Here is a 10,808-nt window from a genome sequence, read left to right as displayed (position 1 = left end):
ATTTGTCCACAGATTGTCAATCTGGGCCTGCCAGTCATGTTTTGTTTTCCGTAGTGAGGCCGGGATAGAGGCGTCGCTGAGCCCCCCTAGACTAGCTAAATTGCACTCTGCGTTATTAGGCTTTTTAACTTCCACAATGAGTTACTTTACATCTCATATAAACAGTGCTGCTTATATTACAGAGCCTTAAAGGGAAAGTCAAACCCAATATAAAAATAATATACATTTATTACAAATTTTCAGTGCTCTACAAGTTACTTGTATAAACAATTACTACTTAAAGCAGCATTTGCTTAAAGGGATTCTGTCATGGGAAAACGTGTTTTTTTTCAAAACGCATCAGTTAATAGTGCCATTCCAGCAGAATTCTGCACTGAAATTCATTTTTCAAAAGAGCAAACAGATTTTTTATATGTAATTTTGAAATCTGACATGGGGCTAGACATATTGTCAGTTTCCCAGGTACCTTCAGTCATGTGACTTGTGCTCTCATAAACTTCAGTCACTCTTTACTGCTGTGCTGAAAGTTGGAGTGGTCTCCCCCCTTCCTTTCACCCCAGCAGCCCATCAGCAGAACAATGGGAAGGTAACTGATAACAACTTGACACAAGCTAACAGCTCCACTGGTAGTTATTAGAATAGAACTCTGCAGTAAAAATCCAAGTCTCACTGAGACTCATTCAGTTACATCGAGTAGGAGACACAATAGCTTAATTGAAAGCAGTTCCATAATGAAGTACTGAGTCTTTCTGAAAGCACAGGATCAGGCAAAATGGCATGAGCTGGATGCCTGCACACTAATATTACAACTAAAATAAAATATATTTGTTGGTTCAGGAATAACATTTTATATGAGATGAGGTATCCAAGTAGTTAAAGGGTGACTAACCCAATTATAAGCAGTGTTTACCTTTCATTAAATGTAATTAAATAGAAATAGAACAGATTCATCTGAGCATGTGCCCTGAGCATTATATTTTCCATATTTACTTACAAGTACGAGTTGCCATACCATTTGTGTTGTTTAAGTGATCGACAAAACAGTCCCCATGGTAATAAATATCTGCTGCTTTGCTGTTTCTGTCTATGCTAAGGAACGGTCACTTTCATTATTATTATTATTACTGTTGATTTAATAGAACTGCTTCTATGTGACCCCCTACCTGTGTTACACCAAGCAGAAAATAACAAATAAGGTCCATATAGCAGAGAAAGACTTGTGGTTTACTAAAGCTGCACTGTCATTAGAGTTGTCCAGGAAAAGTAAAGCTGGATTTAAAAAGAAGGCCAAACAAAACCATAGAGGACATTAATGCCACCTATGATCAACCTCAATTCCAACATCACCTTCTCATGAAACCACACTTCCACTTCTGTGCCCTGCCTCTGCCACAGTCCCACTAGTGGTTCCCCCCTCTGCCTGCCGCCATTCCACCAGCAGTTCTCCTCTCTGCCTGTGTAGTTCCATCAGTGGTTCTCCCCTCTGCCTGCCGCTGTTCATCCAGAGGTCATTCCCTTTGCATGTGCCATTTCCACCAGATGTTACTCCCCTTGTCCTGCCACCACAGTTCTACCAGTGGTTTTCCTCTCTGCTTGGCACAGTTTCCACCACTCTGTTGCAGTTTACCTAGGGGTTCCCCCAACTCTGCTGTAGTTACACCAGCGGCACCCCCCTCAAATCACCTGTAGACCTTAAAACTAGTACCCACCCCAAAAGTTGACAGTCCCTCTTCATATAATCTTTACATTGTTTCATTTTTCTTGAACTCTTTTTAAAAAATTTCAAAGCACCACTGCATTCCACTGCAGCAAACTGTTCCCCATCCCATAAAAATGCAATACGTGCATCACAACTTATTAAAAAAAATGTTTACATGTGTTTTTTATAATTTTATTCTCTGTAACCCTATTGTAATCAGTAAGAATATGAAGAATGTTATCACTTATGTGATTTCCTGAAATTTTTTAAAAAAAAATAACATTACCTTAAGTATGAGGATATTAGAAATGACTTTAGAGTTCCATGATATTCAGTGACTAACTAACTTGCGCCCCCTCTGTACTTGCTCAACCGCAGGAGTGCTCATGCACTAGCCTGGGGGGGCAGTAGCTGCCTTCGGAGCCTCAGTGCCTTGGCCTGGCACCAGCCGCTTGTGACTTCCATGCAAGTGCAAGTGGTTCAGTTGTATGGAGCTGGGGAGTAGTGGAGCGTAATAGGCAATGGCACACTGGACTGATTCTCAGCCTGTGGATAAACACAGACTGAGAATAAGCCCCTACGTGTGAATCAACCCTCTACTGTGTCTGCGCCCGGAATCACTGTGTCGGCTTGGATGAAGTCGAATTTCGGTGCTAAAACGAGTGTTTAATTTGGTGCCAAAATATGGTCAGCATGCCTGCACCTGGGTTGATGCCATGATTCTGGGTACAGGCACAGAAGAGCCCTGATTCGAGCATAGGATCTGATTCCCGGTTTGAATTTATCTGCATGTAAAGAGAGATAATCACAGCATTTTACGAGGCATTTTGAAAACTTGCTTGCAATTACATTTCTAAATTCTCTATAAAGGGGACCTGTCACCCCAAAAAAATAATTCCAAATCGCGTTTCATTATATTAGTCAATCAAAATAAACTTCACTTACACTATATTCATGATTTCTTCTTTATTTTAGTCTTGTAAATTGCAATCACATAAAGCAGGCAGCAGCCATTTTGTGGACACTGTTATTAAGGCAAGCTAAAATCTTGCCAAAATCTTGTTTATACACTATAATGGGGCACATGATACCCATACCCATACACTGGCTACAAAATTAAATGTTGGAGATGGAGGGGGAATATAAGGAATGCAGTAACATCTAGTAAGTGCAGAATGGAAAGTGATAGTAATTGCCTTTCCTGTCTCTATGCCTAAGGCATAGAGGAGGGACAGGCAATATATGGTTGACAGCTGAAAGTTTTAAATGAGTTTCTAACCAGTATGGTTGTTTTAATAAAAAAAAATTTGGGTTTCATGATTAATTTTAAAAGGTATTTTATTATACAGATTTTCATGTGTGGGTAACAGGTCCCCTTTAAAATTCTTAATAAAATAATTTTATAATTTTTTTCAACATAAGACAAATGAAAAGGACTTCTGCTGAACTTTATGCAGATTGTTTAAATTAGAAACTATGTTTTTTTTTTTTATTTCTTGCCCTAAAGAGGGCAAAATCCTAATTCCTGTCGGTATGAGCAAGGACCAACCAGCAGTCCAATAAGAAGCCATCTCTATAATGACCTGCTCTTTATCTGAAAGACTAATAAACTGAATACGGTTCCTCTGTGGACAGGCTGGTGTGTTATTTGGATTGTGTTCATACAAATAAGAATTAGAATATGAATATGACAATTTCTGTACTTGCCTTTTTAGTGCAAGAAATAACAAAACTATACATATTTAAAGGGGACCCTTACCTTAAGAAATAATTCCAAATTAATTTCTATTGTGTTTGTCAAACAAAATGCTTTATTTACACTATATAAAATATTTAAACCTTGTTTACTCCAGTCTTTGAATTACACAATCACAGCAAGCAGGCAGTTGCCATTTTGCAAACACTGTTATTTAGGCATCCTTTGCCTAAGCAAAGCAGCTGTTATCTGAACTCATATTAGAATTTACAGAACAACATACTACATAGCAATTAGGTGCACAGGCCCAGTGACTTCGGAGGGCCTGGCAAGTGAAAGTTGGGGGGGGTTTGCAGGTCATCAGCAATTTTGTGTCAACTCCCTATTTTACTGCAGCTTCTAGCGTGTCATCTGTGTTTTTGAATTTTGGGAGCCCATGAAAATTTTTTACAGGGGGAGCCCAGGTTTCTGAATTAAGCCCCTATTCAGAATCATATCCAGCCTTGCCCTAGACATTAGTGATGTGAGGGTCAGGAAAAAGCTCATCTGCACCTGACCCTAACCCGCAAACCTTATCCTGCAACTGACCCTAACCCACAAAATGTTGATATATTGTAGGAACCTTGTTTTCTTGCTCTGTACACTACTTCTGTGAGCGCCTCTGGTTCCTAGACAAGGAAACTTTGGGAGCAGTGAAGGAGTGCACTTTTCCAGTCTGACCTGCACCCAACCCTAACCCACAATGGTTGCCCAAATTTTAAACTGAACCTGCACAACTGGTGGTCAACACGTGGGTCACCACAGGTTTTCGCCTCCTGCACTTCACGACTAGACATAGTTCTCCACCTACCACATACCAAACTGACAACTGAGCTGCCACACTAGGCATGTGCCATTTATTGCCTATAGAGAAAATCAGTATGTTCCATGTATACAAACATTTATTGCACAGTGCTGTGGAAAAGGTTGGTGCTTTGTAAATATGTGTTACTATTACACCTGCTGCATTTATAACACATGATTTAGACCCATAGTCACGAAAACAGCCAAAATTGACATCCTGAAGCGGCAAAAAGACCCAAAGTCACGAAAGGAGGCGAAGTTGAAGTCCTGATGACATGAGTTAAATTCTACTGCACACACATTCTAGTAACCTAACTAGAGGGGGGCCGGCCCTGGCGCGGGACATGCAGCCGGGCACCGCCCCCCTCCATACGCCCGGAAACGGCAGAAGAACTCAGGGGGGCAGTTACGCCACTGCCGATTTGTGGTTTTTTTAATCCCCTGGCCACCAATGTATTATTTTAATATTCTATAGGCCCTGCCACCTATGTTTTTTTTTTCGGCACCACAGTTTTTTTTAACGTATAAGGGGACCCTGACCATCAATAGCTTTTTTTAACTTGTGTGTGTGTGGGAGGGTTACCTTCTTTAGCACTGATGTCTGTGTGGTATTTTAACTGTTGTGAGGAGTGGGTGGGGCTTGGGGGTTGGATTGGGCGGCCCCAAAAATATAGTTGTACAGGCAGTGATTTCTAATGGCGGCCCTGGTTGCAAATATCTGTTGAATGAATAAAAGAGAGCTGGATTCTCAGTTATTTTTTAATTAATTCTCCATTAACTTACACTGTTAGAGTCAACATGGGTTCGCTTAATCTCTTTTTGCGTTTGTGAAAGCTTCTTTATAACTAGCGGAACTCACATACCCCACTAGGTGACTATATAAACAAGCACCATATAGTATCCTTCAGTCCCGCCTCTCACTACAAATCAGGTACCAGCCCAACCCACAACTCTCTACACATGAATTGAAGCTTCAGTGTTACTAGCCAGCAGTCTATAGTGGCGTAACTACTTGCTGGCGGGCCCTGGTACAGGATGGGCACCCAGCCCCCCCCTATGAATCGCACGTCGATGTGCCGCTAGCGTGCTCCCCATGTGTTCTAGGACACTTCATTTGTCCTTTTATGTGTTGGGGTAATATACATGTAACTGGCACTATCATGTGTTCCGAAGGCATTATACATAGAACTGGCATTGTATTTATCCTACCATGTGCCACAAATGAAATATATAACTGCAGTTAGTTCACTGAAATGACTGAGGGACTGACTATTCATCAAATCTGCGGAGTGTCTCACTCTATTTGAGGGGGGCGCCTTCTGCATGTGCTGGAGTAATCTATTTCCCATCCAAAACAAAACAGGATACAAAATGACTTTATTTATGTTGAGATGATTTGGACCTCAATCAAGGGAACTGCTGAAAAGTCACTAATGATGGCTGCTCCTGACCCCCCTCCTTTTCCAGGCTCTCTTTGTAGCCAAGGTGAATGACAGGCTCGGATAATGGATTAGACAGGGGACAGTATTATTAGTGGCAGCTCCAGTCCCACAAGTCTCCCCCCTCCACAAAAGGATGTGCAACTGGTAGTGTCGGAGCAGCTCAGTGACTGCTAAGGGTAAGGCCAGACGAGGAGATTGGGGAGATTTTGTCGCCTGGCGACTTATTGCCACGTCTATTGCGCGACTCTCTCCCCGAACTGCCTCAGCGTCTTTTCCCCATAGGCTACAGCGCAAAATCGCCTGCGCTAATGCACACGTGGCGATGCGTTTTCAATAGCAACTTTGGGCGACTATTGAAAACGCATGGCCGCGTGTGCATTAGCGCAGGCGATTTTGCGATGTAGCCTATGGGGAAAAGACGCTGAGGCAGTTCGAGGAAATAGTCGCGCAAAAGACGTGGCGATAAATCGCCAGGCGACAAAATCTCCCCCAATCTCCTCGTCTGGCCTTACCCTAATAGTGAGGGACTTATCCCACCGACTCCCATAGGCACATACCTTGCTGCTGGAATGTGAGCACAAGGCAGGAAAAGAGATGACATGGGTGTCCGCAGAAAATTTTCCAAGGGGGGGGGCAAGGAAGCAAATTTCAGAATCCACAAAGCTTTCTGAATTTCAGAATTTTCAGAATCCACAAAGTTTTTATATAATATATTAAGTAGTACAAATTGCATATGTATAGCATCTTCATTCTGTTACTGACACTACCATCAATTGGATCATTCCAATTTGCCCATTTTTATTAAATATAAAGGATGGCAAAGTGGCAATTTCATGTATAAATACCCCCAGAGCTCATATAAAGATGGCAAAGTGAAAAGTTCATGTATAAATACCTATAGAACTCATAGCAGAATGGCACAGTTATTTTACATGATTTACTGCCTTCACAGCTCTCTGGCTTTGACTGGAAAGTGGACCAGTAGCCGCACATCATCCAGAGACAACTTAGAAAAACACAAAAGCAGAGCCACTGACCGTGTGGGTGAGAGGGTGGTGAGCAGACTGCAGTGTTTAAGGGTTAATAAGCAGCTCCTTCTTTGGTTTTCCTTTTCCCTACGCTGAAATCAGGGAACTGAAGGAGGCGGGCAGTATCAGTGCTGGCCAATCAGCTCCACAGCTGCTACTAATGCTCTCTCCTCCTTGTCACAGCCCAAGTAATTTGATCCGGCTGCAGGCAGTGTGACAAGGGAGGAGCGAGCACCAAGGGAACTGTAAAAAGAAAGGCTGCAGAGAGGAAAAGGTCCGAGGGAGTGGGGGAAAACATTTTGAAAATCAGTGCAGTGTCTGTGTCCCAGGCTGCAGCGGCGTAACTAAGGGGGTGCGGGAGGTGAGAATCGCACCCGGGCCCCGCACCCCACTGAGGCCCGGCGTCGGGAGGGAGGGCTGGAGTAAGCACTTCCCCCCCCCTGGACTTGCCTGTAGCAACAGCCTGGGACACGGACACTGCACTGATTTTCAAAATGTTTTCCCCCACTCCCTCAGACCTTTTCTTCTCTGCAGCCCGACGTTTCTTTTTACAGCTCCCTTGGTGCTCGCTCCTCCCTTGTCACACTGCCTGCAGCCGGATCAAATTACTTGGGCTGTGACAAGGAGGAGAGAGCATTAGTAGCAGCTGTGGAGCTGATTGGCCAGCACTGATACTGCCCGCCTCCTTCAGTTCCCTGATTTCAGCGTAGGGAAAAGGAAAACCAAAGAAGGAGCTGCTTATTAACCCTTAAACACTGCAGTCTGCTCACCACCCTCTCACCCACACGGTCAGTGGCTCTGCTTTTGTGTTTTTCTAAATTGTCTCTGGATGATGTGTGGCTAATGGTCCACTTTCCAGTCAAAGCCAGAGAGCTGTGAAGGCAGTAAATCATGTAAAATAACTGTGCCATTCTGCTATGAGTTCTATAGGTATTTATACATGAACTTGTCACTTTGCCATCTTTATATTTAATAAAAATGGGCAAATTGGAATGATCCAATTGATGGTAGTGTCAGTAACAGAATGAAGATGCTATACATATGCAATTTGTACTAGTTTATGTATTATATAAAAGCTTTGTGGATTCTGAAAATTCTGAAATTCTGAAAGCTTTGTGGATTCTGAAATTTGCTTCCTTGCCCCCCCCCCGGAAATTTTTCTGCGGACACCCATGTCATCTCTTTTCCTGCCTTGTGCTCACATTCCAGCAGCAAGGTATGTGCCTATGGGAGTCGGCGGGTTAAGTCCCTCACTATTAGCAATCACTGAGCTGCTCCGACACTACCAGTTGCACATCCTGTTGTGGAGGGGGGAGGCTTGTGGGACTGGAGCTGCCACTAATAATACTGTCCCCTGTCTAATCCATTATCCGAGCCTGTCATTCACCTTGGCTACAAAGAGAGCCTGGAAAAGGAGGGGGGTCAGGAGCAGCCATCATTAGTGACTTTTCAGCAGTTCCCTTGATTGAGGTCCAAATCATCTCAACATAAATAAAGTCATTTTGTATCCTGTTTTGTTTTGGATGGGAAATAGATTACTCCAGCACATGCAGAAGGCGCCCCCCTCAAATAGAGTGAGACACTCCGCAGATTTGATGAATAGTTAGTCCCTCAGTCATTTCAGTGAACTAACTGCAGTTATATATTTCATTTGTGGCACATGGTAAGATAAATACAATGCCAGTTCTATGTATAATGCCTTCGGAACACATGATAGTGCCAGTTACATGTATATTACCACAACACATAAAAGGACAAATGTAGTGTCAGCTTTGTGTATAATGTCCTAGAACACATGGGGCGCACGCTAGCGGCACATCGACGTGCGATTCATAGGGGATCCGGGTGCCCATCCTGTACCAGGGTCCGCCAGCAAGTAGTTATGCCACTGCCAGGCTGCTGCTGCAGGCAAGTCCAGGGGGGAAAAGTGCTTGGTCCAGCCCTCCCTCCTGACGCCGGCAGGGCCCCAGTGGAGTGCGATTGCACCTCCTGCACCCCTGGTAGTTACGCCACTGTATTGACTGACTTAGCCAATGCTGAGACCTGGAATCTCCCATTTCATTTGTCAGGGGGTGTCGTTTTTTTCTGCAACAGAATTTCTCTATAAAACTAACTCCAGACACAGGCTTATTGCCTTTCGTAGTACTACTGTAATTATTTACTCCTAATCTCTTGTTGTGTATAGCCGCAGTGCCCGGAAAACCAATATATACTATAATATACATTGGCCACCCCCTTGTGAAAGTGCTTTGTCCCGGCCAGTCTGTAAGCTGTACAATCCTCTCAGCAGCTCCAGAAGTGGGAGAAACACACACAGCAGCGTTTGATGGTTACACCGGCTCCTGACACAGCAATAGCCAGGGCTACAACGGGGCATCTCAGCGCTTGGTGCTGTAGAGAAAACTACCACGGCGAGTGTATACGCAAGGGCACCTTTTTACACACCCCTTAATTATCTGTGCCCTGGGGCACTGAAACATTGCAGCTTCATCCAGCAACAGGGCTCTGGAATACGGTAATATTTTTGTTTAATGTCCTGTGAACTACTTAGTTGTGTGTGTGTGTGTATATATATATATATATATATATATATATATATATGTGTGTGTGTGTGTGTGTGTATATTATTTGCTTATTGTAAGTTTGGGAGCAAAACTGTAGGTTAAATGGCCAAAAAAATGGCAAGAAACAATTCAGTTATATATCAGGGGAATTATTTAAATGTTATAAATATTTTATTGTTATGACCATCATCCACTTCCAGCAGAACCAATACAGTGGATTAATAAGGCAAAGATCTAGTCAGGCAGCACTAAAGCTCCTACATGTGTTTCTTCAGTGAATCAGCCATAGTTAGCAATTAGGGACAATTTCATGTTGCACTGATTCTTAAGAAAAAACAATTAGTGGAAATGGTGGATAATTTTACACAGCCAGTTCTGCGCACATTATATGCACAAGCCTATCTGGATTCCTCTGTCGACACGGTGTTAAGTGGGACACCCCGTATCTAGTGAAGGAAAGGGTTAACAGTGCAGCGTGACCATCCCCGTTTGTGCATTATTATTTCTGCAATGAGACTGAAGAGGAGAAAGTGGCGTTTTCCTTGGTGAAAATCCTCTATCCTGTGAGAGGTCACATCTGCTGGTTTTGGTGTCCAAAGAGAAGCTGCCCATGCCAGCTGTTGCGAACAGCTGCACCATACCCCAGGATAATCTGAGATCAGCCAGCCGATAATGAATTCTCCTTGTATGCGGGGAGGAATCAACATGCGTGTGTCCAAAATAACAGAGCACGCATCAGCATCCACGGAACAGGGGTCCTAAAGATCAACACAAACTCTCTCTCTAATACCTAGTCTTGTCATGTATTAAATGGGTAGTGTCAGTGTTCTGAAAGGCAGTGGGAAAGATTAATTCCCAAGCAGGATAATGATATAATATAGAGCCACTGATTATCGATTTATTGAGGTGATTTAATATTTTAACTTTCATGAAAAAAATGAATGCAGCCCTTTGGCACAGAGCAATCTGCATTAAAGTAGGGAGTTTGGTTCACAGTTAAGAAGGGGTTTCTTACTATTTTCATTGTTGTTTGCTTATAAAATATAATATTGTTCTTTACACAATAGTAATAATAGACAATAATGTTAATAATGCATCCCCTGTAACACACAAGTATTTAAATTCATATTCTGCTCAATTGGAATGCTTTGTCATTGGCAAGAAAGCAGCCTAAACTTTTTTATTTGCATGTCATTGAGCAGTGATGTCGCCCCTGACTGCTTAAAAGGGCTGCACATTACAGTATATGTCATGTTGGTAAAAACATAATACACACAGTCTTAAATTTAAACAATTACAGTTTCAATTATATTTAAAAGAGAACTAAAGACTCACTAATGAAACAGGCTAGAAATGTTGTCCATTGTGTTGTGGGCTTCTGTACCAGCCCAAGGCAACCACAGCATTTAGCAGGGAAGATCTGTGCCTCCAAAGATGCCCCAGTAGCTCCCCATCTTCTTTTCTGCTGATTCATTGCACATGCTCTGTGCTGTTGTCACTTACTGAGCTTAGGGACCCATTCACAATATATTGTAT

General features: G+C 42.8%; 1 protein-coding gene across 4 annotated transcripts in view; it reads left to right on the top strand.

Annotated features, from left to right (window-relative positions):
• Positions 1–7,227: 7,227 nt before the first annotated feature.
• Positions 7,228–10,808, top strand: part of hpca.L (hippocalcin L homeolog) — a 15,458-nt gene continuing 11,877 nt past the window's right edge. The window contains exons 1-2 of one of the 4 annotated variants that reach the window (XM_018246787.2): positions 7,236–7,496; positions 8,999–9,223. Coding sequence is in view for 1 of the 4 variants with exons in the window: in XM_041582180.1 (XP_041438114.1) it covers positions 8,742–8,858 (117 nt within the window). In the remaining 3 variants the exon portion in view is untranslated. The other 3 variants (XM_018246788.2, XM_041582180.1, XM_041582179.1) reach the window with 3 other exon arrangements.

This window comes from Xenopus laevis, chromosome 2L, assembly GCF_017654675.1.
Source record: "Xenopus laevis strain J_2021 chromosome 2L, Xenopus_laevis_v10.1, whole genome shotgun sequence".
NCBI classification, from domain to species: Eukaryota; Metazoa; Chordata; class Amphibia; order Anura; family Pipidae; genus Xenopus; species Xenopus laevis.
This window is presented reverse-complemented; position numbering and strand designations above follow the sequence as displayed.